The sequence below is a fragment of the Poecilia mexicana genome, unplaced genomic scaffold (assembly GCF_051168715.1).
Source record: "Poecilia mexicana isolate PSO_F unplaced genomic scaffold, ASM5116871v1 scaffold_11, whole genome shotgun sequence".
Lineage (NCBI taxonomy): Eukaryota > Metazoa > Chordata > Actinopteri > Cyprinodontiformes > Poeciliidae > Poecilia > Poecilia mexicana.
The window spans coordinates 970,321-997,948 of NW_028263380.1; the positions used below are offsets into that span (position 1 = coordinate 970,321).

The 27,628-nt window shown below is 38.2% G+C and overlaps 1 protein-coding gene and 1 long non-coding RNA gene across 3 annotated transcripts; both read left to right on the forward strand.

The window, feature by feature from the left end:
* Window positions 1-2,924: 2,924 nt before the first annotated feature.
* Window positions 2,925-26,975, forward strand: atat1 (alpha tubulin acetyltransferase 1). 2 transcript variants are annotated; one of them, XM_088010029.1, is made up of 12 exons: window positions 2,927-3,340; window positions 3,874-3,934; window positions 4,184-4,275; window positions 4,801-4,858; window positions 4,939-5,052; window positions 6,325-6,426; window positions 10,092-10,137; window positions 15,828-15,896; window positions 16,559-16,772; window positions 20,937-21,022; window positions 22,704-22,758; window positions 24,377-26,975. In XM_088010029.1, exons 1-12 carry the CDS (start codon window positions 3,249-3,251, stop codon window positions 24,678-24,680), a joined length of 1,293 nt encoding a protein of 430 aa, XP_087866155.1. In that variant the 5' UTR covers window positions 2,927-3,248; the 3' UTR covers window positions 24,681-26,975. The 2 variants fall into 2 exon arrangements, with proteins under 2 accessions (XP_087866156.1, XP_087866155.1); XM_088010030.1 differs by lacking the exon at window positions 15,828-15,896 and having other exon boundaries at window positions 2,925-3,340.
* Window positions 13,135-14,519, forward strand: LOC148156342 (uncharacterized). The gene is made up of 2 exons (XR_015764594.1): window positions 13,135-13,584; window positions 14,221-14,519. It is a non-coding gene; the product is annotated as an uncharacterized LOC148156342 (long non-coding RNA).
* Window positions 26,976-27,628: the final 653 nt, after the last annotated feature.

Here is a 27,628-nt window from a genome sequence, read left to right on the forward strand (position 1 = left end):
AGCAGCACTAGATCTGGCTGTAATAAGCTGAAATTAGTTGATCTGCTTAAGTTACAAATGATCAGAAAGCCAAAAGCCAAAAACGCTTTAACTCAGCGAAAGAAGTCAAAAATGGACTATCTGTGGATTTGCAGCTTTACATTCAATTTTCAGCCTTGTTAGTTGTTGGACAGCTCCGAAATGCTGAGCAGCACTAGATCTAGCTGTAATAAGCTGAAATTAGTTGATCTGCTTAAGTTACAAATGATCAGAAAGCCAGAAGCCAAAAACGCTTTATCTCAGCGAAAGAAGTCAAAAATGGACTATCTGTGAATTTGCAGCTTTACATTCAATTTTCAGCCTTGTTAGTTGTTGGACAGCTCCGAAATGCTGAGCAGCACTAGATCTAGCTGTAATAAGCTGAAATTAGTTGATCTGCTTAAGTTACAAATGATCAGAAAGCCAGAAGCCAAAAACGCTTTATCTCAGCGAAAGAAGTCAAAAATGGACTATCTGTGAATTTGGAGCTTTACATTCAATTTTCAGCCTTGTTAGTTGTTGGACAGCTCCGAAATGCTGAGCAGCACTAGATCTGGCTGTAATAAGCTGAAATTAGTTGATCTGCTTAAGTTACAAATGATCAGAAAGCCAGAAGCCAAAAACGCTTTATCTCAGCGAAAGAAGTCAAAAATGGACTATCTGTGAATTTGCAGCTTTACATTCAATTTTCAGCCTTGTTAGTTGTTGGACAGCTCCGAAATGCTGAGCAGCACTAGATCTGGCTGTAATAACCTGAAATTAGTTGATCTGCTTAAGTTACAAATGATCAGAAAGCCAGAAGCCAAAAACGCTTTATCTCAGCGAAAGAAGTCAAAAATGGACTATCTGTGAATTTGCAGCTTTACATTCAATTTTCAGCCTTGTTAGTTGTTGGACAGCTCCGAAATGCTGAGCAGCACTAGATCTAGCTGTAATAAGCTGAAATTAGTTGATCTGCTTAAGTTACAAATGATCAGAAAGCCAGAAGCCAAAAACGCTTTATCTCAGCGAAAGAAGTCAAAAATGGACTATCTGTGAATTTGCAGCTTTACATTCAATTTTCAGCCTTGTTAGTTGTTGGACAGCTCCGAAATGCTGAGCAGCACTAGATCTAGCTGTAATAAGCTGAAATTAGTTGATCTGCTTAAGTTACAAATGATCAGAAAGCCAGAAGCCAAAAACGCTTTATCTCAGCGAAAGAAGTCAAAAATGGACTATCTGTGAATTTGCAGCTTTACATTCAATTTTCAGCCTTGTTAGTTGTTGGACAGCTCCGAAATGCTGAGCAGCACTAGATCTGGCTGTAATAAGCTGAAATTAGTTGATCTGCTTAAGTTACAAATGATCAGAAAGCCAGAAGCCAAAAACGCTTTAACTCAAGTCTTTTACTGTGTTGATTCCACTCATCATCAGCAACAAATCCTGTGATTTTCATAACATTAGCTCTTTATTTGCCAAAGTTAGGATGGGGGACTTGCAGGTAAATTAATTTGTTTCCATTTTAAGGGGGGGAACAGATTTTATCAGGCGCTTAAAATATTTTGTTCCCCCATCCTATATTTGGCAAATAAAGAGCTAATGTTATGAAAATCACAGGATTTGTTGCTGATGATGAGTGGAATCAACACAGTAAAAGACTTGCAGGTAAATTAATTTGTTTCCATTTTAAGGGGGGGAACAGATTTTATCAGGCGCTTAAAATATTTTGTTCCCCCATCCTAAATTTGGCAAATAAAGAGCTAATGTTATGAAAATCACAGGATTTGTTGCTGATGATGAGTGGAATCAACACAGTAAAAGACTTGCAGGTAAATTAATTTGTTTCCATTTTAAGAGGGGGAACAGATTTTTATCAGGCTGGTGAAATATCCATTCTCTCCTCTTCTCCCCCTATAACTTTGGGAAATATAAAGTAACTGTTTCCAAATTCTCAAAAATTATGTGTGATAGCATACTAGACATTTCCTTATTTTCCTTATTTTACATTAGAACGGGATTGACCAAAAAGTTTACACTCTGATCTTTTCAGGAAGTCTTTATTTTTGTGCCTTGCTATCAGCCAGCTTCCCTCCTCCTTTATCAGAAATGAAAAATTATAAATGCACACTTCGTGTTGGGAGCCTGTGTTTGTTGACTCACTTTTATTTGTCAGGCTTACGAGACAAAAGCTGAAAAAAAAAAAAAGATCGATTCTCTTCGCGTTTAAAATAACACAAAACAGCGTAAAAAGACCTCCACACAGGACTTCGTTTATTTATGTATGCATTTTTATTTTGATAGCTGCCGATTAAACTGAAAGTTACAACATTGACATGATTATACGAGTAGTTTTTACCGAGAAATCGATCAGAAGCGCCGTGAAAATGGTCAGATCCGCCGGATCCACTTCTCTGGCTGCAATGCGCGCTCCCGACACAGGGGGAACAGATTTTCACAGGGGAACAGAATTTCTCACAAGACCTCTTGTGACCTCTTGTCCTCTTGCCAAATAAAAGTAGGGCGTATTACGGCTTTCACGTTTTATATTCGAATAAATAAAATTATGCATATCCTACTCGATCATTTCAAGATTTCTTACCAAAATTCATTAACAGAAATAAAAAAACATAAAGTAGATTAAAAAAAAAATCGAACAAAATACGAGTATATTAAGAAAGGGCTATTTTGAAATATTTCGTGTACAGTACGCCATTTGATTTTTGACCATTTGCCAAATTGTGCTCCCAACGTTACAAAACAAAACAAAACCGTAAAACCAGAACTTCATGCTCCTTTACAATTTTTAAGACAATTACTAAGAAATAAAAAGTTAATTTTATAGAACTGTGTATTACTATATATGCATGATAATAACTACATTGTGTGTTGCTCTGACTCCCCTTTGGAGATGTTGATTGCAAGTCTGCAAAAATAGAACAAGGGCAATGCTTTAAATAACTGACGGTTTATTACGGTAACACTGGGAGTGACGCTGTGCCTTAGAGACACAATGAAGTAGCGGTGTAAATAACGCCTGCAGATGAAACAGCATTATTTAGTTTCTTGTAGAATTAGAAATTGCAGTCTTAAATGGTTGTGGTGTTTCGGTTTCAACTCGTTAAGCAGTGAACATCTTTGAAGTAACTCGCTAAATTGTTTAGTGGTTGCTTAGTGAGACTGAAACCTCTCAGCTAGCTAACCTCCTTCAGCATTGAACTGTAGTATATCACAGCTATCAGCAAGCCTGCGCCATGGAGTTTCCTTTTGACATTAATCAGTTATTCTCTGAGAGGATCTCCATTCTGGACCAGAATCTTATTGCAAGTCGCCAATCTAAAGAAAAGTAGGTTAAAACATGACTATGTGTTTACGCAAATAACTGCTCCGTTTATCTGTGCTGCTCACTTGGCTTCAGGAAATCTCGACTGAATCTCCTTCTTTTAAAGTCTGCACTGTAGTCAGCAGTTCTTGAAGATCTCAGAAACTTGACCATTAAAATCTGTCTATCTGTCTGTTTATCCATCCATCTATCCATCCCCCCAGGTTTATTTATATAGCACATTTCAGTAGGAAGGCAGTTCGAACTGCTTTACATAAAAATACAAAATTGCAAAGTTATAAAGAAACCACCATACAGGCAACAGACATTACATATTTTAATGAGTGTCATCACTAAAATCATACACATCAAATATGTTGGTCAGTGTTTTTTGTGGTTCAAAAGCAACTCTAAAAAGGTGGGTTTTTTTGTCTTGATTTAAAGGAACTCAGTGTTTCAGCTGTTTTGCAGTTTTCTGGAAGTTTATTCTATATTTGTGGTGCATAGAAGCTGAATCCTGTTTCTCCATGTTTGTTTTGCTGTGTGGAACTTCACAGGCCAGATCTTCGGGTCAAAATTGCAACAGTTCTTGATGAACTTGGGAAAGCCTCAGCAAAGGTGAGTTCCTGTCTGTTTTGTGTGAGTGGATTGTTGGGGTTGATGTTTTTTGGTCAGGTAAAAGGATTTTCTGATGAACAAAAATCTTTCTAATTTCTTACAAAACTGGTTTCCCACATCACATACTGACAACAGATTCACTGCAAATATGCTTCTATGTAGTTTGGTATCACTGCATGCACCACGCTTAAAGCAAAGTTTATGGACATCTTTGAATGTAATCATGTTTATTCTTTGGTGGTACTACAGGCCCAAGACCTCCCAGCTCCTATAACAAGTGCTTCCAAACTGCAGTTCCAGAAGCATCAGCTGTACCTGATGAAGGACGGAGAGAGCAGCCGGTAAACCCCACGTCCTTGCTTTCACTTCCTTTCCACTATTGATTCATGGACTAACATGTTCATACATGTTCATGGAACAAGTAGAACATGTTCTGTGTTAACAACATTTAAATTTAATGTGTTTCTTTCTCTCACTCATTTCTTTCTTCCAAATCTTGCAGTCTGAACAAAGTCTTAGGACATATTTCTATTTTTCTTATTAGAACTGGTAGAATTTATTTGAATTACATTGACTCCCTGGGAATAATCTACACAGTCTCAACAGTCTAAGCGTACTTATAGAATACAATCTATAAGTACGCTTATGGATTTTAATCTATAATCTATTCCCCACAAAATCTCATTCACATTTCATTTTGTGGGGACTTGAAATCTGGCCTAAAGTGACTTTTGTTGTAAGATGATGTTAATTACATTAAAATATGTTGAAGTTTGGTTCTATTGACAGCTATGCTGATGCCAGACCCACATGTCTTATGTTCCTCTGTACTCATAGCAGTTCTCTCTCATGTATTTTACACACAGAGGACGAGGTGTGGTTGTGGGATTTCTGAAGGTTGGCTACAAGAAATTATTTCTGCTTGTGAGTCTATAACTTTATTTTAATACAGTTATTCATTTTCTAATTCCAAATCACAGTTCTTTAACTCTTATTTGTTTTAGGATCGAAATGGTGTGCACATCGAAGTAGAGCCACTCTGTGTTTTGGATTTCTACATTGCAGAAAACTTACAGCGACATGGCTATGGGATAGAACTATTCAATTTTATGTTACAGGTAAAGCTTCTAGATGTTACGCCATAAAAATCTGGTAATAAAATATGAATAAGAGTTGGAATGATGCATGTGAGCCAGCAGGGGGATCAACAGGTCTCATTCTGTATCCTAATTAGCCAATAGTTGTTCCAGACTTATTTAAATAGACATAGTTAGGTGATCAAATATTGGTCAAACAAAATCATTTTCAACAGGAATGAGAAAAAACAGTCCCAAAGAGAGGGTTACACAGAAAGGAACACTGACATAAATGCGAACAGTTCCACTTTATGAAGTGCAAGAAAAGTTTATCATCTTGATTAGTAAAATCACTTTGCTGCTTGGATAGTGTGTATGTTCTGTTTCCAGCTGAAGAAGAACATATGCACTAACTATGGCTGTCTCATGCATATATACTGTAACTAAATTCTTAAACCTTTTTGTATGCTGCAACTGACTCACACTGTGTTGAATTACATGTATTCTCATGAGTTGTTTACTATTTGCCATTTATAATTTATGTGAAAGACTTAACTTCACACTGTAGTGGTGGTCACCAACGGACCAGAGTTTGGATCACTGATTGAATGATTTTCAACTGTGCAACTGTAGTAGATTTTGTTTTGCACATATTTTGCAGACTTTCTAAACTTTGCGGATCTTATGGTAATACAGATGAAGTCTGTGGAACTCATCCCTCTGTACCTAGAAGGTTACTTCTAGAAGTCATAAGAAAAATAATGTAGATTACCTGAGAGCATCATGGGGGCAGAACCGTAATGTGTAGGTATTTTGTTGCGTGAGGGACTGGGCTCTTTACAAAATAAATGTTTAAATAGTAAAGCAGCACCTCAAGAAAAAGGCTAGAAAATTAAAGCTTTGATCGCTGGTTAATGACCCAAGCATACAACCAAGCTAAGTGGTATGGAAAGAGGTATAAGGATAACAAGGTAAAATGTGTTGGGGCGGTCATCACAAAGCCTTGATCTCTGTGCGGTAGGAAGGTGAAAAGACATGAGCTAACAAGCAGGCCTACAAATCTGATTCAGTTCCACCTGTTCTGTCAGGAAGAACGGGTCAAAAGTCCATAAAACTGTGCGGAGAAGCTTATTGGAGTATATCTAAAATGTTTGACCTAAATCATGCATTTTTAATGCAATTCTATCAAGAACTAAGTAAATATGTGTAAACTTCTTACATATATTCTGAAAAAAATTACATCCCTCTGATTATTATTGTAGAATAGTTTTCTGCTACAGACTAACTGTTATTGTCCATTTTTCATTGCTGTAGCATCAGAACGTGGAGCCAGTGTTGTTGGCATATGACAGACCTTCCACCAAATTGCTGGCATTCCTGGCTAGGCATTACAATCTGAGGCAGAGCGTTCCTCAGGTGAGACCTGTCATGTCTGTCCTGTGAATATCTCTTTTATGGTCTTCTGTTTTATTAGGCAGAGCAGCAAAAGCGTTGGGAAGGCCTATTGTATCTGAAGGAATTCTTATTATTATTCTTTTTCCGCCCAAAATTGTTCCTAGGTTATTGGAATAGTCATATCTCCCTGATACATCATCAAATCTCATACATCATTGCTCAACACATTGATGTGCCACATTAATGACATCATTGAAGTCCTGCCCATCCATCCGTCTGTCCGTCCATACATCCACCCACACACACGCACACACACACATACCAACCAACCAATCAACCAACCAACCAACCAGTCAACCAACCAGTCAACCAACCAGTCAACTAACCAGTCAACCAGTCAGTAGAGTGCCCACATCACTCGCTTATTGGTTGACTTGGGGCAGGACCTTGTCCAAAACCTGGAGAAGCACTCTACCAGTTTCCAGCTTTCCAAGACCATGTTCTGAGATGCAGAAGATACTGGATTTGCATCAAGGCTCCTTTACACTAAGCAGTGTAAAGCTAAGCTCTAGGAGATCACAATCTGATGAAGCCAACAGCAAAAAACAGAGACCCAATCCTGAGACCACCAAACCGAAACCCCTCAGCACCATGGCTGCCCAGACATTCTGTCCATAAAGGTTCTAAACAGACTGATATAATCTGGCAGAAGCCCATAAACTAGAAAGCCGATCAAGTAAATAAATCTATTTCTGAAACTTACAGTTAAGTTCAACTAATTTGTTAATCTGATTTAGTTCAGGAGGTGAACATGCTGGAATATCTGTGAGGTGTTTTGTTGTCCGACAGCTGCTGGAAGCCCCATTAAATGTATCCTGTGATATAAGTGTGCCATTCTCAGAATCAAGGGCCAGGAATCTTGGGCCCCATGACAAAAAAAAAAATAGATTGAGCACCCCCTGCACAACTACTGTTACAGTTTCTCGAGTCTATCTGATCCATAAAAAGCATCATAATTTTAAAGGCTTGCAACTGCCTTGCTTTCTTTGGTCCAATACTGATACTAGCACAATATTTACTGCTAGTGAATTTTACCTGCAACAGTCCACATAAAATACAGCACATAAATTGCTTATTGTTTTTATTATTATTATTATTAGTTTTATCTCATTGAAATGTCTCTTCCCCCTTGCAACAGTCACAGACAACATGCAAAATATACATAAAACCATCCAGACTTCTAAAAAAATGCTACGTAGTTGCATTTTATTCAAGCTGCAGTATGTAAGTTTAATAAAAAAATGTTTTGTCCATATTTGTTAAAGTTGTCACCATGTCGTGACAGTTTGCTATGAGACAGATAATCTGAAAAAAAATCAATCTCCTCCACCTCCTCCCTGACCTACTGTTGCTAGCTAAAGTAATGCAACGTTCTGACCAAAAACAACCAGTCAGAACCAGTAGGAGGGTTTTAGTGCTGTTAATCAACCTCGTTCACTCACTTCTAAATATGCTAATGGTGGAGAAACACCATTGTGACAGGAAAACTGTTTATCTGCCGTCATTGGTTTGCTATGCTATGCTAACTAAACTGAGCTTTTACAGTTTGAATCTGCATAGCTCTCTGCTATGCTAGTTGCATCATAGCACAGAGCAAGGGGGAGGAAGGATAAGCAGCCACGTGAGATTGTGATTAACAGCGCTAAAACCTGCCTCCTGCCTTTGATCGGTTGTTTCTAGATAGCACTGGGAAAAGGCAGAGGAAATCATTTTTTCACAATTTATCTCTCATGCCATACTGTCACAACACAATGACAGTTTTAACAAATATGTACAAAAGTATTTTTTTTTATAAAAGTTACATGCTGCAGCTTTAATTTCACTTAGGAGAGGACGGGTCAGGAGGGATGTGGTAACATATAACTGTAATTTAACTGGCTGTGTGAACTGGCCAGACAGGAGACAGTTTTTTCTCATTTTATAAAGATTGTTTGAATTTCTGTCAGCAACAAATATATTGTTTTTGCTGGGTAATTGTAAAAAGAGCAAAGACACAGAGAAATCCCTATAGATTCCCTGAAATGATGCAGACTAAGTTGTCATGAACACAGTTTTGCTCACCTTTTTCACTGGGATGGGGGTAAGGGGTTAATGTTGGTATCAGGGATTAGAGCAGCTGCTGACTGACTAACCTGTTGTCAGTGTGGTAAAAGGTACAGGGACAAGTTAAATATATGAATATCTTGGTATTTCTTTTCCTTAATTCATTAAATGCTATGGAGGCAAACAGTAGTCTGTAGCTAAGCTAACTCTGCTGAATGGTTGATAATCTCACACAGTATACACACCTCTTGGAGAAAAATTGTTACAAATAGACACTCTTGTCTTTTTCTTTCTCTTATATCTCTATTTTTTTGAAAACTTGACATTATTATTTTTCTAGGCAGCATAGTAGCTGCCACAGTCATTCTTGTCTTCTACTGACTACTGCTGAACACCGTCACCATCAAGCGCTCCAAGCAGGAACGAACCATTTAGTGCAAATACAGGGGCCGGGGGCGAGGGGGAGAGGGGGGTTCAGTGCAAATATGGATGTGTGCTTTTTGGTCTAGGAGGGGTAACATTTAATTTTTACTGCTAAAAATTAAAAAAAAAAATACAATAACAGTAATTGACAGGACCCCTATTTTTTTCTATTTGTAAGTAAGTAAACTTTATTTATATAGCACCTTTCACAGACATAAAAATCACAAAGTGCTTTACAACAAAGGAAACACATCAATAATAAAAATAATTTAAAATCAATTAACAAAATTAACCAAAAGCCAGTCTGAAGAGATAAGTCTTTAGACTTTTTTTAAATGCGTCAGTTGACTCGGAGCAGCGAATTGATAGAGGTAGAGAGTTCCAGAGCCTCGGGGCCACCACCTGAAATGCTCTATCACCGACAGCATCATCTGATATAGAAGACCTCAGAGTCCTAGATGAACAGAGAGGTTTTAAAAGGTCCATTATATATTTGGGAGCCTCACTATGAAGTGCTTTAAAAGTTAAAACCAAAATTTTTAAATGTTTCCTAAAATACACTTGGAGCCAGTGCAGAGAGGCCAGAACAGGAGTTATGTGATCTGTTCTGTGGGTTCTAGTTAAAAGCCTGGCTGCAGCGTTTTGCACAGACTGAAGGGAAGTCATGGAGGATTTACTCAGACCCACGAAAAGGCTGTTACAGTAGTCTAAACGAGAAGAAATAAAAGCATGGACAGTCATTTATAATTCCTTGTGTGATAAAATAGCCTGCAGCTTCGAAATATTCCTTAAATAGTAAAAACAGTTGCAAACTAACAATTTTAGTGATTGTCCAATGACAAAGAACTATCAAAGAGAACACCCAGTTTTCTGAGACTATTTTTATTCAAAGGGTTTAAAAACCCAAGAAGCTTCCTGATTTCCGTGATTTTATCATCAGGAGTTATGTAAAATAATAATAATAATAATAATAATAATAATAATAATAATAATAATAATAATAATAATAATAGTAATAATAATAATAATAAATAATTTGTGGGGGGCCCCCTGTGGTCAAGGGCCCTTGGAATTGTCATCACTTTTCCCCCCTATACTGTGCCCCTGCTCAGAATAAACATTAAATTGTTTGATGTGACTTTTTTTATCACTATGTGCAGGTCAATAACTTTGTTGCCTTTGAGGACTTCTTCCACAAAAGAGCAGGTAATTTTTAACCATTTTATTTTTTTATGGCTGTTGTAACATTTCACTCATGAACAGAGCATGAAGGTCACCTTCTAAATGTGACAAACCCATTTGCTTTCAATTTTTCCTCTGTCTGTATATCTTTATTTCAATGTACTCTATTATTCTACTCTATTATTATTTTTATTATTATTATTATTATTATTATTATTATTATTATTATTATTATTATTATTATTATTATTTAAATTTACCTTTGTTCACCACGATTAGAATAAACTTTTTTTTCCCTTTTCCATTCCGCTAATGTAAGACAGTCTTTATTTGATGACAACTCAAAAGAAATTTTTGCTTTAATTTCAGTTCCAAATAAAATTTAACCTAAAAAATTTACCTAATTTCTAGGTACAATTTTGTTTTTCCTTACAGATTAGAGTATATGCAGCTTTTTAGGAGGAGCTTATTCATTTTCTCATGTTCCTCAGCATCATCATGTTGTTCCCTTTCTTCCCTTATAATTGGCTACAATTTTTTTTTATTTGCACTTTGTATCAAGAACAGAAAAATAACTTGAATAGAATAAGTATAATACACACTTTCCCAGAATATCTTTTTTGATGTAACATCTGCATTGTACATCTCAGAAGCTTCTTCTACTGCTGGTGTTTGACTTAAGTACCCAGATAGCACATGATGTTAAATCAACGTTGAAAAATAGTTAGAATCGTTGATTTTTGGTTGAAGTCGACAAATGACGGTGGATCAACCATCAAACAACCATCCAATCAAACCGTTGAAACTGTGACATTGAATCAACGTTGTTTTGTGGTTGAAATCTGATCACTGAAATGCCGAAGTCTGATTAATGGTTGATTTTTGGTTGAAGACGACAAATGACGGTGGATCAACCATCAAACAACCATCCACCTCTAGCCAAGTAACCGATGTTGAAACTGTGTCATTGAATCAATGTTGTTTTGTGGTTGAAATCTAATGACTGAAATGCTGATGTCGGATCAACATCTGATCAATATTGAATCAATGTCAGATGTATTGCCGCACCCCTTCCCCTCCTCTCCTCCTCATCAGCGCTCTGGGTCAGAGCATTTTATTACTGAGCGGGGGTTATCACATTTAAATTAACCACTGCAGAGGATAGTCGGTGGTGATTCCTTTCTGTACATTTTCTTACTTGTTCATAACAATTCTCACTGACTGTGTGTGTGTGATATATTGACACAAAAACATCTATAACTTACTACAAGGAGTGGAGCGGTCCACCCCCACCGTTTACATGAGTGGGATGTCCCAAACACACAGCTGCTTCGCTGTTGGCTTGTTGGAAAATATGTTAATTCAATGTTGAATTATCATCACAAAGGTTGCATGTTTGGTTGAGGTCGACAACTGATGGTGGATCAACTATAAAACAACCATTCAATTCTAGCCAATTAACTAATGTTGAAACTGTGTCATTGAATCAATGTTGTTTTGTGGTTGACATCAAATAAATGAAATGCCAACGTCGAATCCAGTGTGTTTCACCACTGGTCCTCCAGGCCCTACAAGTTTTAGGCATTTCCCTAATTCAACACACATGATATTAATTGAAGTCTGATTAACGGGGTTTTGCTGAACTGAAAAAACGCAGGTCAGTTTGATTGACGTCAAGGTTTGGGGAAGAACTACCCAGATAGCACACGATGTTAATTTAATGTTGAATTATGATCACAAAGGCTGCATGTATGGTTCAGGTCAACGACAGAAGCTGGATCAACCATCAAACAACCATTCAATTCTAGCCAATTAACATTCATTGATTGAAATGCCACATCGAATCCAGTGTTTTTCAGCACCGGCACCAGGCATACTGCCCTGCAAGTTTTAGTCATTTCCCTAATTCAGCACACATGATTTTAATTAACATTTGATTAACAAGGTTTTGCTGAACTGAAAGCATGCAGGTCAGTTTGCCTTGAGGATAAGGTTTGGGGAAAAACTAGTAATCAAAGTGTTCAGGTGTGTTTTGCACCCCTCACCACCGCCTGCCATTCAAACGCCCAACCCCCTTCCCTCCACCCGCCACCCCCACTCATGTAAATGGCGGGGGTGGACCGCTCCACTCCTTGTAGTAAGTTGTAGATGTTTTTGTGTCAATATATCACACACAAATGGTCAGTAGGACTTTTTTATGAAAAAGAAAGAAAATGTACAGAAATGAATCTTCACCCACTATCCTTTACAGAGGTTAATTTAGAATGTAATACCCCCCACTCACTAATAAAATGCTCTGACCCAGAGCTCTGATGAGGAGGAGAGGAGGGGAAGGGGTGTGGCAAAAGAGCTGACATTGATTCAACATTGATTCAACATTGGTCAGTCGTTGATCAGACATTAGCATTTCATTCATTAGATTTCAACCACAAAACAACATTGACTCAATGACAGTTTCAACATTGGTTACTTGGCTGGAGGTGGATGGTTGTTTGATGGTTGATCAACCATCAGTTGTTGACCTCAACCAAAAATCAACCATTCTGACTATAATTCAACGTTTATTTACCGTTGTGTGCAATCTGGGCAGTTTGTTGCAGCCCTCATCACCTCCTCATCTCCCCCTACTCCCTCCCAAGCCTCCCCCACCCAGCCGCTCCTCCCAACCTTCTCCTCTTTACCCCCTCTCATCCCTTCTTCCCTCCCCCTCCTTGAGCTCTGGGTCAGAACATTTTATTACTAGGTGGGGGTTAATCATGTTTCAAATTAAGCACTACATGTTGAGAACAGTGGGTTGTGATTCCTTTCTGTACATTTTCTTACTTGTCTGTAAATATTATTACTACTGTGCATAATGTGTTGACACAAAAACATCTACAAGTCTGTACTAGGAGTTGTACAGTCCACCTCCCCAATTTTACACTTGTGGTTTGTCCCAACCAAAAAGCCACTTTGCTGCTGGCTTGTTTGCTACCGGCTTCTGAATTGAATTCTCCGCTGAGCACTTTTATGGTAAGTTTTTCAATATTACTTTGATCTTAAATGTGTTTATTGAAAAATAAGGGCATTGTTTTGTGCCCATAGTAATCCTGGTTATTTTGGGGCAAAACGGATATTTTTAATAATTGAGGTCATGTCTCCTTTTGTATTATTTTCGTCCTACCCACCACTCCAGGCCTAAGTATGAAATCCTGCGAGATTTTGTGGGATTTGAGTTTTTAAAATAGGGCGGGGCCTATTGTTTGGTCTGGGAGAGCATGTGGTGGACAAGGAAGTGTAAGGCTGGCTGGTCCAGGTGGGCTTTAAATTGTTGTGATAGTAATCACTTGTTTTTAACTTTTTATTATGATGTGCTTAGGGACGTGCTTAAATGAGCCTCTGTACCAGAACAGCTGAGTTGGATGATTACATGACCGTCTGCAGCCATCAAGAAGTGCAGAAGGTTGTTAATCATCCACAGATTCAATCCAGGTGAGGCAGAAGGGAAACACTTAACATGTAAGGCAGGTGAAACACTGAACTAAACCTGCTAATGACTGATTCAGTCTGTTGATCCTTGGATTGGTAACTGGTTAAATTGAACTGGACTATTGTTACTTGTGTGGGATCTTTATTAGCATATAGACACTTTTTAAGGAATTTAATCAACTTATTTGGAAATATTTGTAGTTGGAAGATTGAACCAGCTATTTGATGGAAGTTTATTCTGTATAAATTATAATTTTTCCAACTACACTATAAATCACCTTTTGTTCGATTTATTTGTCTCTGGTGTGTTAAATAAACCTGATCCTCCCTGAGTTTTATTGTTAGGTTTTCTGATAAACAGCCCTTTATTTTAAATATTGATTTAATATCAATATCATAAATCCTACACTATACTGCAGCTTGATGGGTAAATGCAGTTGTATATGTAAACATTAAGATAAATATTAATGAAAGATTAAGATATTAATTTAACAGTGAGTGCACATGGGGAACTATATGGTTTGTATTTGTTCTCAGACCTGTAACCAGTACACTGTTTAATCTTTCATTGTGTTTCAGAACTTTTCAAATGTTTATCATATTTCTAACTGGCACCTTCCTCACTTTTATTTTTTTCAGCTGTTGCTCTGCAGTTTGACCGAAAGCTGACTCTTGAGGACTGCAGCAAAATTGTCAAGAAGTGGCTTCATTATGCGCCAGAATGAGAGGAAGACATCACAAGGAATCAAAGTGACGCCAACCAGAGTCAAACTGGGGTTACCACAACTTGTACTGTTTCCCTACTTCATACAGTACAAAGCTTAACTTCATGGACTCTGTTCTTCTGTGGACAACATACTGTTGTTTTGACAGTCAAAAAGGAATCAAATATGTTTAAAGATCTGTCCCTCTTTTCTTAAATAAAATGTTAAATCAAACCCATGTTGTCATTTATAAACTTTTGTACACGGTTTACGCATCATCTGCCAATAATACAGTGTTTAACACCAGTGAAGAAACTTTTAGTGGCATGTTATGATGTAGACCTATCAGATGTAAAATGTACATAAATCCTTAGCTTTCATTCAATATAAAAACAACCCAAATCTGCATGTACATCCACAGTCAAATGAGTGTTGAATCAACATTGATTCAATGTAGAATTAACACAAATCTGCATGCAGATCCACGTTCAGCTGATGGTTGAATGAACGTTGATTCCTAACTGATTCAATGTAGAATCAACACAGATATGCATGCAGATCCATAGTCAAATGAGTGTTGAATCAACATTGATTCAATGTAGAATCAACACAAATATGCATGCAGATCCACGTTCAGATGATGGTTGAATCACCATTGATTCCTAACTTATTCAATGTAGAATCAACACAAATATGCATGCAGATCCACAGTCAAATGAGTGTTGAATCAACATTGATTCAAGGTAGAATCAACACAAATCTGCATGCAGATCCACGTTCAGATGATGGTTGAATCACCATTGATTCCTAACTTATTCAATGTAGAATCAACACAAATCTGCATGCAGATCCACAGTCAAATGAGTGTTGAATCAACATTGATTCAAGGTAGAATCAACACAAATCTGCATGCAGATCCACGTTCAGATGATGGTTGAATCACCATTGATTCCTAACTTATTCAATGTAGAATCAACACAAATCTGCATGCAGATCCACGTTCAGATGATGGTTGACTCAACATTGATATAATGTAGAATCAACATTGATTCATAACTGATTCAATGTACTATCAACACAAATATGCATACAAGTTGACATACAGATGATGGTTGAATCAACATTGATATAATGTCAGTTATGGTTGAAACCCTAACGTTGATTCAACATACAAGTCACCGACCACTTTCAATGTTGTTTCAATGTGAGCGTTCAACGTTGATTCAATGTTTCTGGCTGACATTGATTCAATGTTGTTTCAATCATTCTGTGCTATCTGGGTATGAATATGTCAATGGCACTTAATGAAATTGGACAGATGGAACAACTTTTTCAATAGTAGTAGTAATAATAATAAACATGTTACTTACAATGCACTTCACATGTTAATGTCAAAGTGCTACAAAAACAATCTGGTTTTTAACTGGTCACTTTATGCATTTTAATCTTTTTGCCTTGCTGGTAAGTATTAAAATTAATTTATGAAAATAAAGAAGACATTGAATTCCATCCAGAGCTGAGCGTACATTTTGTTTTTTACAGTGCCCCAGTTGAGAAGAGTAAAAAAGTCTGATGGAGATATTAAGCCTTATTCTTTAATGGAAAGAGAAGGTAAACCATCATGTTAGTTATCTATAAGTTTTGGCTGAAAAACTCAGTTTATCATTGCAGATCACTTGAATACTGCAGGCCCACTTCATTCCAGTTCCTTACTGCTATTGAATCATTCATGTGTAAAGCTGTGGATTACAAATATAACATAAAATATTTATGTTGCTTAATACTTTTTTTCACTGAAGGGGTCCCTCTAAAAGAAAAAAAAAACATTTATATTTGAGAGTACTACTTTGTGCAGTTAAAACAAGTTTGCATTGTTCAATGGAACATTGATGGTGTATTGTGACTTTATAACACCTGATAGAGTAAGTTATAAAATCAAATTGATATCAGCCACATTGGAAACAGCAGGTTAGGCTTTTTAAAACTTGGTGATGATCCAGTAAACTGCAGTCGGTGATGTGTTGTGAATTTGGCCTGTGAAACCCTGTGAAAGCAACAACAATGTTTGTTTTTTACACACAGCTTTTTCTATTTATAATTTTTCACGGACAACAACTGCAGAAATCCTTCTTTGGCTTTTAACTTGAGTTTAGATTATTAATTTGCCATGAAACTTAAATAGGTATTATTTCACTGTTTTCCAAGTTCTCCATAATCAGATATATATTTTTTTTTGCTTAAAATTAAAATTTTGTTTGTTTTTTTTTTTCTAGCGGTACGCCAAGAGCAGAGGACACTTCCTTGGCCATTTGCTGCTCCTCTGTCCCCTCACCGCTCAGTATCTTCACAGTGCTCCCAGTCTCCCAGTGCAGGCTCTTCTCCCAGGAGGGTGCTTCCATGTGTCACACATCCAGCGTTTGCTGGAGACAGCAGGGAGCAGAGCCCACATTCACCTCTGATGGACTGCTGCAGGACAAGACGTAGCAAGTAAGAGCTGAATGCACTCTGTTCTACATTATCTGTAAAGTAATGTGCCATTACTTTATTACTATGGCTCAAAATACGATGAAGCTGCTTTGGTACTACATTGTTTCAGAAAGCAGATGGATTGCTTTCATAATCTGCATACATACTGTAAAGACAACATTTGGACGGCTGTTGCAGTCACATTTGAATGTGCGACTAGAAAAAAGTTAGGAGTAAGAAGCAGCCAATACAGATTCTTTGACTCAGATTCTTTTTGTAAGGAGAAATATTGATAACTTTTCCATTCAGTTTAAAAACTATAGGCAAACTATAGACAGAGGCGGTCCTAGCCTGTTTGGTGACCCTCCAAACAGGCTCCCCTGTTACACAAAGTTATTGAGCAGGGGCACTACAGATCCTCCAGATGAAAGTTTTTTTGTTTTTTTTTTGTTTTTTTTTAATAGCGAGGGAGAGGTAAGTTATCTGACTTTGACAACCTTAACATGTAGATGTGATGTGAAATTCTGTGTTTCGGTTCAGTTGCAACTAATCAACCAACACGGTGTTAGATAAGCTTATCGTAGCAGTAGCTAATCTACCATATTGATCACTTATTATTAATTGCAAAATAAACAAGTCTAAAAACGTAATACTGCAACGGACTGAATGTTCTGTTCTTTGTGTGGAAAATGTTTTGAGTTTTTTTTGTGGCGTTGTCAGTTGTCAGTGAATAATTTGCACTTTTTGTGTGTTGAGAATCTCACAGACTGAGCAGTCTTGATTAAATGTTACTGATTGAGTTAATAAACTGAACTTGGAAACTTAAAACAATAAAATGAACTTGTTTCAGCTGTTTGGATAATTGGGTCATAGAATGGTGGAGCCAGTGATTAGTACATTTAAATTATTAAATATTGTCAGATTCGCAGTAGTGTTTAAATTGAGTGTGGCATGAAAACAATTATTATCCCAAGGGGAGCCATGATAGGAAATAACTGCAAAGCCATGACTGTAACAGAATGACAAACATTTTTTTCTTGCTGCTCTAGAAAATAAATTGAATTCTTGCTGAGTATGCAGAGGCTTTACGAGGTTGGGAACATTACTGGTGGATGTATTTGTTTTTGGGTCACACATTATGGATAGGAGGCCACTGACTCAATTCTCTAACAGAGACTCATGTCATGCTCCATCGCATGTAGAGCGAAGAGTCATTGGTGGAAAACATGCACCAATCGAACTAATCCAAACAGAGATTCCTTCTTCATGATAAACAAGGCTTTATATGTTAAATACATAGATAAACAGAACTGGATTTGTCAGTTTTGTGTTTTTGATGATTAGGATTTATAATGTGATGTTATGGGCACCTGGACACGCAGCAATGACTGCGTGTAAAAAGCTTCTTGGTTTGGATTTGAAGATGGATACAATTCCTCCCATTAATCTGTTTTTCCGCTAGTTCACTATGCAGATCTGCGTTGAGACTGGTGACATGATCACCTTGTTTGTCATATTTGATAACTGATATAGTAATAGTGTATCTCTTTCTCTCTTTTGTCTTCTATCATTTTTTTGTTCACCCATTCTACATAATTTGTTCTTTTTAACACCGTTTCCATGTCTTTCTGGTAATTCATCTACAGTTCCCTCAGTAGATCTCAGCTGGGTTTTAATTAACCACCCTGGAACTGATGTTTGTTTCAAACAACGGCTCCACTGTCTTAGCTTGATATTGATGCTGTTTTTTTCCTGATTAGGAATAGAAAAGCTGCTGGTTTTAGAATAAGGATTTGACTCACACCTGAATAGAATGACAAATTCCCATATTGATTTCAGTTCTAAGTTTAGCACAGTGAACCAATGATTCTTGTCTTTTTTTAATCCATTAAATTCTGAGATTGGATTTTGGTTTTAACTCAAATGCACATGAACTTGTATCAATGAAATAAAATCATTTTTTTCCAGATTGCTTCTTTTTTTTTATCCTTAAAAGTTGGTGTCTGCTTGTTGAGGATTAATTCTCTGAGGTAACAAGTTCAGGAAGGAAAGCCTGATTCATCCCTTATCTGTTGTCCCAAAGAAATCTGCTCTCTCTGCAGCAAGACAAAACTAGACCCTGAGGTTTTAAATCTAGGCTCCCTATTTCCCTCCATGACTTCTCCTTTACACCACAAACAGTAAGGGCATCCCTGGCTTAGTACAATCCATATATGGAGCAAGCTTGACATGGTGCCAATCATACAGACATAGTTGTTGGTTAGAACCTTGCTTTTTGTGGCAATACATACAAAATTAATCATTTTGTATGAGACACAGTATAAACCCTCTCCAGGTTTAATTATGAACATCACAACCAAACTCTAGTAACTACCTCAGGAACTCTGAAATGACCAAGATGTGGTTCAGTGTTCCATACTTGTATACAAGCCACATATCTTGTGTAAAGTATGGGGAGACTTCTTTTTACCACCCCATAGAAATCATTCGCAGGACTACAGAAAAGTGTGATCACAGTTGGAAATCACTTTTTAATGATCATTTTAAAAGACCGCTAACCCTGTCACTGCCATGCAACTTTGAAGGAGTGTGTCATCAGAGACCATCCAAAAAAAAAATCTTTTAAATAATAAAAAAAAAAAATTCCCTTCTCACCCTCCGCGGGTGGTTTCTCTCTCTCATCCTCTGAGCTCGGTTCCTCTACCAGAGGCCTGGGAGATTGAGGGTTCTCCTCCAGTATCTTGGCTGTGCCTAGAACTGCACATTTCTGGACTGAGATGTCTGATGTTGTTCCTGGGATCTGTTGTAGCCACTGCTCCAGTTTGGGGGTGACTGCCCCGAGGGCCCCGATGACCACAGGCAACACTGTGGTCTTCACCTTCCAGGCCTTTTCCAGTTCTTCTCTGAGGCCCTGGTATTTCTCCAGTTTCTCGTGCTCCTTTTTCCTGATGTTGCAATCACTTGGTATTGCTACATCCACCACAACGGCTTTCCTCTGTTCTTTATCCACCACCACAATGTCCAGTTGGTTCTCCATTACCATTTTGTCTGTCTGGATCTGGAAGTCCCACATGATCTTAGCTCAGTCATTCTCCACCACCTTTGGGGGTGTTCCCCACTTTGATCTCGGGGCTTCCAGTCTATATTCTGCACAGATGTTTCTGTACACTATGCCCGCTACTTGGTTATGTTGTTCCATGTACGTTTTCCCTGCCAGCATCTTGCACCCTGCTGTTTTGTACTGGACTGTCTCAGGGGCCTCCTTACACAACCTACACCTTGGGTCTTGTCTGGTGTGGTAGGTCTGAGCCTCTATTGCTCTGGTGTTTAGGGCCTGTTCCTGTGCAGCCAGGATGAGGGCCTCTGTGCTGTCCTTGAGTCCAGCTTTTTCCAGCCATTGGTAGGATTTTCTGATATCAGCCACTTCAGTTATTTGTCGGTGGTACATTTCATGTAGAGGCTTGTCCTCCCATGACGGTACCTCCAGCACCTCGTCCTCTGTTCCCCATTGTCTGAAACATTCGCTGAGCACATCATCTGTTCAGGCTTTGTCCTTGTCCTTTATGGATCTTGGATGTTTCATCCTGGGCAGTGGCTCTCACACTCACTAGTCCTCTGCCTCCTTCCTTACGGCTCGTGTACAGTCTCAGGGTGCAGGATTTGGGGTGGAACCCTCCATGCATGGTTAGTAGTTTCCGAGTCTTTATCTCCTCCTTTGGCCAGCTAATTATTCCTGCAGGGTATCTGATTACTGGTAAGGCATAGCTGTTTATCGCACAGACCTTGTTCATGCCATTGAGCTGGTTCTCAGGACTTGCCTTATTCGTTGGAGATATTTGGCTGTGTCTCCTTTCCTTGTGACCTCATTGAGGTTGCCATTTGCTTGTGGTATTCCCAGGTAGTCCTCAGTGTCTGATATATATATATATATATATATATATATATATATATATATATATATATATATATATATATATATATATATATATATATATATATAAATAATTGCCTGAGCTTATGTTTAAACCATTGTTTTTTCAGTTTTATACATTTGAGTTATTTTTTTATTCTTATTTGTTATTTATTTTTGCTTGGCTTCCCCCCATCCCTTAGTACCCTTGCTTTTCCTGGCTTTTTGTCACCATTCTGTTTGTATCATTGGTTTCTGTGCACTTTTTTCTCCAGTAGCGAAAAGGGTTTAGTTGCCAGATCCAGCCTGTACAGTAGACACATGGACATCAGACATGCTGGATTGTTGGACAGAAACTCAGGTAAGATTTGATTAGCCATTTGAAAAGTTGAGTTTAAACAATTTTACTTACAGGAGATTTTTAGTAATTAAATCCAGGTTTTCAGGTTCACATTACCATAGCCATTGAGTTATTGTATCCAAACTATTCATGAGTGAGTAGATTAGGATTTCTTTCAACTTTATGCAGAGAAGACAGACGTCATTGTCTTTGGTCCAGAATCAGTTATAATCTTTTCTGGATGAGATGAAAAGCTACACAGCCTGTAAAGACCTGTGTGTCCTCAGAGACTCGCATCAGAATTTGTATGTTTGAGAAAGAAATTTAGTAGAATAGCATCCCTTTGCTGCACCATCCGGCAATTTTCCCTCACCTAAATCTCATTGGGAATGTTTTAGGACTTGAGGTTTCCAAAAACTGATCTTCTGGAAATACTAGCATCAAGCGCTCCTCAGCAAATTTGTGAGGCGAACAAAAATAACTCAGTCTCTTTTCCTATTTTTTGTTTTGGGAATTTTTGGTTAACCTTTTGAATACTTGAACCCTGATTGAGTTTAAATGTTTCAGTAACTGATTATGTGTCTAAAAATGTAAAACATAAGTTACACTTCCAACAATTCAATAACATGAAATGTAAATACTTGTAACATTTTTTGTGGCTTTTAGATTTTGAGGCTGGAAGGTGTGAAGTGTTTTTGTAACCAATATTTATTGAGTTAATTTATTTTCATCATAGCAACTTTGCACCTTAGAGTCACTCTTAGTGACTCCCTGTTTGGAAAAAAAAACAAAACTATATGTACAATGTATAATGGTCCTACTGGTGGTTTTGTATGGGGGACCAATTCTGACATAGTTAGAACTATGTCAGAATTGATCATATTTTTGGTCAGATTGAATTGGTCATTTGGGCATGTCTGAGTTTTCAATTTGAAAACTCAGATATGCCACACTTTTTTCCTTCCACTCAACTTTCCAGATCCTTTTATCATCTTTTGTGGCTTACTTTCAATGAAAACAGTCAGTGCATTTCTGCTGGTAGTCTTCTGAGTGATTGTATTTGCCATAGCATCAAATCAGAAAATACTGCAAACGATTAAAACATTTTTTTCATTTTCCCCCAATATAAATACGTATATATTGTTTTTCCTTTTTCTTACACACGTGTTTTTGTCAAGAAATGTGTATGTCTTTTTTCGCGTTGTCCTTATACAGCGCAAAAGCATTTGTTTTTTTGTTGTTTTTTTTTACATTGCCTCGTCTTATTTTTCTTTTCCTTATGCATTTCTGGCTCTTAAAGCTTCAACTTCTGCGGCCACTTCATCTAAACTATGAAAAACCTAACAGTCAACATTTGAGTCCATGAAACCGAAACACGCATTCTATCTGAGCATCCACACGAAAAATAATTAAGTCAGGAGTTATAGTATTATTTTCTAATAAAGTTGCTAAGCTTCAGGTCACTGAAACTGCTGGCCATCTTTGTTGATGCTAAGTATAGTTTAATGCTAACCAACCAATAGGCACCGCCCTGCTCATTTGCATAAAGAGGCAGAAATGCATAAGGAAAAGTTAAAAAAAAAGAGATGAGGCAATGTAAAAAAAAAAAAAAAAAGCCCTTGTATAAACTTATATAAGTTGTCAGAACTGGTCTTCCAGAGTTTTCAGCCTTCTGATGTGTAAATATACCCACTGCCTCCAGGTTGGACACCAATGGCAGATCAGACATATGCACTGGGCTGGAAAAATGGACACAGGTTGGCAAGTATACACACACCACTGAGTGGACATTTACTGTACTTTACAGCTCTGACTGTTGGGTTTAGTCACTCAAATTTACTGTCTTTATATCACAAAGCCCAAACCGTGTGCAGAGAAAGTGTATGTGGCAAAAATATGTCAACAGAAAAAGACTGCAGTTTGTGTGTGGAATAAGTTTGGACACTTATAGCTAAAGTTAGGTATAAGGATGTACAGCAGGGCTGTCCAAAGTCGGTCCTCGAGGGCCGGCATCCTGCGCGTTTTAGTTCTCTCCCTGGTTTAACGCACCTGGATCAAATGATGGCTCGTTAGAAGCCCAAGAAGAATTTTGACTTGCTGAGAAAGTTATTACCACCAAGGAGAGAACTAAAACATGTAAGATCCTGGCCCTCCAGGACCGACTTTGGGTGTGACCAATATGGCCCCACGCTTTGTTCTTATACAAGGGGAGCAAACAACTCAAAAAGCCCAACCAACGGAACAATCAAATTTAGAATATTTTATTACAAAAAGGGTCACTTTCTAATAGCAACAAATAAAAGCAGTCCTTGTCTTCTTTACAAAATCCAAAGTCCAATAATTGTCCTTAAAGGAAGTCACCAATCCCAGGTCGCCAGTTGGGCTCCACTCATCAAGCTGCTCCAGGTGACGGCAATCTGCCTATAAGGCGCTCACTTGCAGATCCTCAGCTGACTCTGCGACGTTCCGGCACCATTCCGCTCTCCGGCATGCCACGCCCCTCTTCGGACTGACCCAGAGGCGCGGGCAGGTTCCCCTCTGCCCCGATCCTCTCCACTGAGCCATTGGCCCACCTCTCGGCGCCTCGCGCCTGGCGTGCAAATTCCTTCCGCCCCTCGCTCGACGGCGCATCCGTCTGGCAATCCCAGGATCGGTCTACACGCACCTCCCCTTCTTCCAGGTTCCTTTTATTCTGACTTCAATCAGCTTCTTCTGAGACCTGAGCACACTGATTACAGAACGCAATCAGTGGGCTCCGCCTCCTAAACGCACTAGGCTTTCAGCCTAGTGCGTTTGGGTTGTCAAAGGGGAAAACAAGAAACAAAACAATCCGAACATGCAAAACACAACAAAAATAAAATTAAACAATCATATTTTCCACTGTGCAACATCGGCACCCCTGATGTACAGTGTTAAACTGTGGTTTAGACCCCTCCCTATAATTTGCAGACAGTGATAAATCCAGGTCTTGTACTAAGCTTGGGCTCCTATCACCTTGCTGGTGACATTGGCTACTGCAAACAAATCTGCATCTGTGGAGCTCCATTCATAGCAAAACATAAACAAGCTAAGGCTACAGCTCAAGCTCCTGAAGGAATGTTTGTGTCTTGCTCTTGGCATGTCTCTGCCTGCCTTCAAGGCCAGACACGCCTTGGCCAGAACACACCCTTCAGCTGGCTGAGAGCTTAAAGGAGCATTCCTCATATCTCCCATCATTTCAATAAGGTTATTAAATACAGAATTTGTAAAAGTGATTTTATTTATGCTGCGGCAGTTATCTAATTGAAGTTGTCAGATGGCACATGGAAATATTTAAACAGCTTGCTTGTTTTCCCTCTACCCTAATGACCCCAGTACTGTCTCTGTGTTGAGCAGAGCAACGCCTGGCCTGGCAGCACCGCCTGGACCTCAGAGTGATGATGTTTACAGCCTGACTACCACAGATGGCACAAAGAAGCACCTGGATTCAGCCTCTGAGGCCCATGCAACTTCAGAGGAGACCAAAGTGTTGGACAATAAACAGAGCTCATCTGAAGGCAACCGCAAACCTCTGGAGAAAGATAATACCTTTCTGCCCATGACCAGTCAGACAGACTGGTCATGGGCAGTGGGAGGAAACTACTCCACTGCGCAATGGGTCAAGCAGAATCAGGTTTACAGAAGCACCCGCCCTTGGTGATCAGGAGCATCTAACATGGATGACCAAGATAAACACAGTAGCCACACATGGATTAGCCGGACTGCGGTATTAAATCAAGCAGAATGTTCCAAACCAATGTTTCTGAGTTGGTTGTTGACTGTGGAGTGCAGTTCTGAATCTGTGATTCACTGTGTTTTACTTTACATTCAATTTCAGTGAAGCCAAAATACTTGAGTCATTTGTTGTTATTCTAACGCCAGTTTCCAATAACCTGACATCGAGGGGAAAATTCCACTAAATCCACTGGTCAGTCTGGTGCCACATTAGGACTCCATGGTAGCACACTTAGTAGCCCTGTTGTTTAGCAGCAAGAAAGTCCTGAGTTCAAATCCCTGCGGTTCTTTCTGCATGGAGTTTACATGTTCTCCTCTTACATGTGTGGGTTCTCCCCAGGTACCCCAGCTTCCTCCCACAGTTCACAAACAGGACCAGAATGCTGGAATAGAAAACTCTTTATTGAATCATGTGTACCAGCAGCAAGCTAAAGGTAAACAGAAGTGTGCCAATTCAAACTAAGGCCAGAAAGTATTATAATTTTTTCTTATTAATTTATGAATTACACTAACTGCTGCTTCTAAATTCTCCTTAATTGTGAATTTGTGCATGTATGATTATATACCTTTGATGTGGTCAGAGTAGGACCAGTCTGTCAGACTGCCCAGGGCAGCTGTGGCTACTATGTAGCTAACCACCATCAGTGTGTGAATGTGTGTATTAATTGGTGAATGACTGACTCCAGTGTGAAGTCCTTTGTAATTATCAGACTTTACCATTTGCCTCGCCTCATGCCCATTGACCCCTGACCCATATGCGTAAATCCCGGGGGAATCGGGGGATTCCCCCAATCTTGGAAAAGTCTAGAACTGTCCCTCCCCCAAAAAAATCATTGAAGAAAATAAAATCTGAATATTTTTCTATATAAACCCTGGTGCATTTAATTTATAATTAACATTTAATTTATAATTAAATTTATAATTAAATGTTTATAATTATATAATTTATAATTTATAATTAAATGTTAAGTTTAATTATAATACCTCCCAGATATTCAATTCTATCTACCTGTTGAGCATGGCAAAACTAAAAAAGGCTTTAAAATAAAGCATAAGTTATATGAAGTTATAATTTAAATAGCCCATAACTTGTATTGGGAGCCATTTCAATAAATCAATGTTTCTGAGGAATTTTAATAGTTACTTATTGAAGCTTTTTTATTTAGAACCTTAAAATTTTGTAAAGGTGTAGCAGAGATGAGATCAGTGAGATTGAAGAAAACTCGTATAGAAGCAACATTTGAGTTTTAGTTTTATTTCTCAATAGGTTGCTTACTGAGAAAAATACGTGTTTGATGTGCATTACTAGTCATTTTTGGTCCTGCAGCTTGAATGTGGTTTAAAAACTCTGTAAACCACATTTTACGTTACATTTCACTGTAACTTTGCGACCCCCCACCCCAAAAGTGGTCTTAAGAAATTTTCCTGTTTATGGTCCTCCCCAATAATGAGATGGGATCTACGCCCTTGCCATGACCTCTGGATGATACTTCATCAGCTACTGTTAAACAGCTGTCTCCAATGCTCCTGACTCAGTGAGTCAGGTATTGTTGGTAAGTCTTTATTGGGCTTATTAGTGTGGACTGCAGTAAGATTAAGTTTACATTATTAATACAAAACCACAATATTTGCATTGTTAGGTTTATTTATTCAGTTGGTGGATTATTTGTAAATAACTGACAAAAAGTTGTCATGTTGATACAAGTGGTAACCATGGACCCTCTTACTATCTTAACAAAATCTGCTGAAAGATAAAAATAAACCCTTTTAACTGCACTGTTCCAGTAAAGAGTGAGGAAGAGTCTGATGATGATAGTGAACCAAGCCAAACCTCTATCTATCGGCAACACGTCATCATGACAACCATCCTTTGTGTTCTGGGTGAACTCACCCTGTAACTTGACTTTGAGTATGAGGAACTGCTGCTTATCTTCTGTCAACATCTGGGTGTTTATACTTGCAGCACTTTGCTGATGCATTTCTTTATGTTGACTCATTCTGCTGGGGTTGTTCAACTTCTGACCTGTCCAAACAAATTCTTAAAAGCCACTACGATGCACATTAGCATCCGTCGTTCAACTGTATTGTCTGCCTGATATGAACAGAAACCTCAATATAACACTGACACTGTTTTCCTCCAGGGGTTTAAAGGAGATGAAGCGTGTAACACTGAGATACAGAGTAATGCTTATAGATGGGAACAGAAACTACATGAAGAAAACGATGTAAATCTAAAAATCTAAACATTAGCTGAGATCAGAGACTGATATGAAAATTAAAAGTGCATGCCACACCAACAGGACTGAATTACTTTTTCAGAAATTAATGAGCTTCTTCAGCAACTTCTTGCTTATTACCTTTTAGGGTTATGTGTTTTTCTTTTAGACTGAGCTAATTTGAAGTCTGAGTGGAAACATTCAGGTTTCTCAAGTTTCCAATTTGAGCAGCGCTGACAGAACTTTAACCTTTTCAACAGTTCATTCCTGCTTGGCTTGTTTTTTTTCTTTCTAGTAAGCAGAGAACAAAACCCAGGCAGTGCTCAATTATCCATGGAGCTGTTCATAGAAGACTTAATGTTTAGAAACAACTGCAGAACATTCAGTTCATGTTCAACTGATGGCAGGAAAATAACCTGGTGAATATTTATTCCAAAATCCTTGAAAAATTAGCAATTTGGTTCTTCAGTCAAGAAACTGCAGTAAGATTAAGTGTATGTGCATATACTAGAACATACTTTAAAGTATTTATACATTTTGACTAAAATGTCTGTTTTTACAATCTAACCACTTTTGCACCGATACATTAACACTGCTCATTCATTTTGTTTAAGCACATAACACTCACAAATGACACACAGCCTTGATTCAACTCTAA

Excerpts from the sequence above, each read along its gene's own strand:
- atat1 (XM_088010029.1), top strand. The coding sequence starts at position 3,249 with ATGGAGTTTCCTTTTGACATTAATCAGTTATTCTCTGAGAGGATCTCC. Across the intron at positions 3,341-3,873 it reads AGTCGCCAATCTAAAGAAAA|GCCAGATCTTCGGGTCAAAA; the intron begins GTAGGTTAAAAC and ends GGAACTTCACAG. Across the intron at positions 4,276-4,800 it reads AAGGACGGAGAGAGCAGCCG|AGGACGAGGTGTGGTTGTGG; the intron begins GTAAACCCCACG and ends TTTTACACACAG.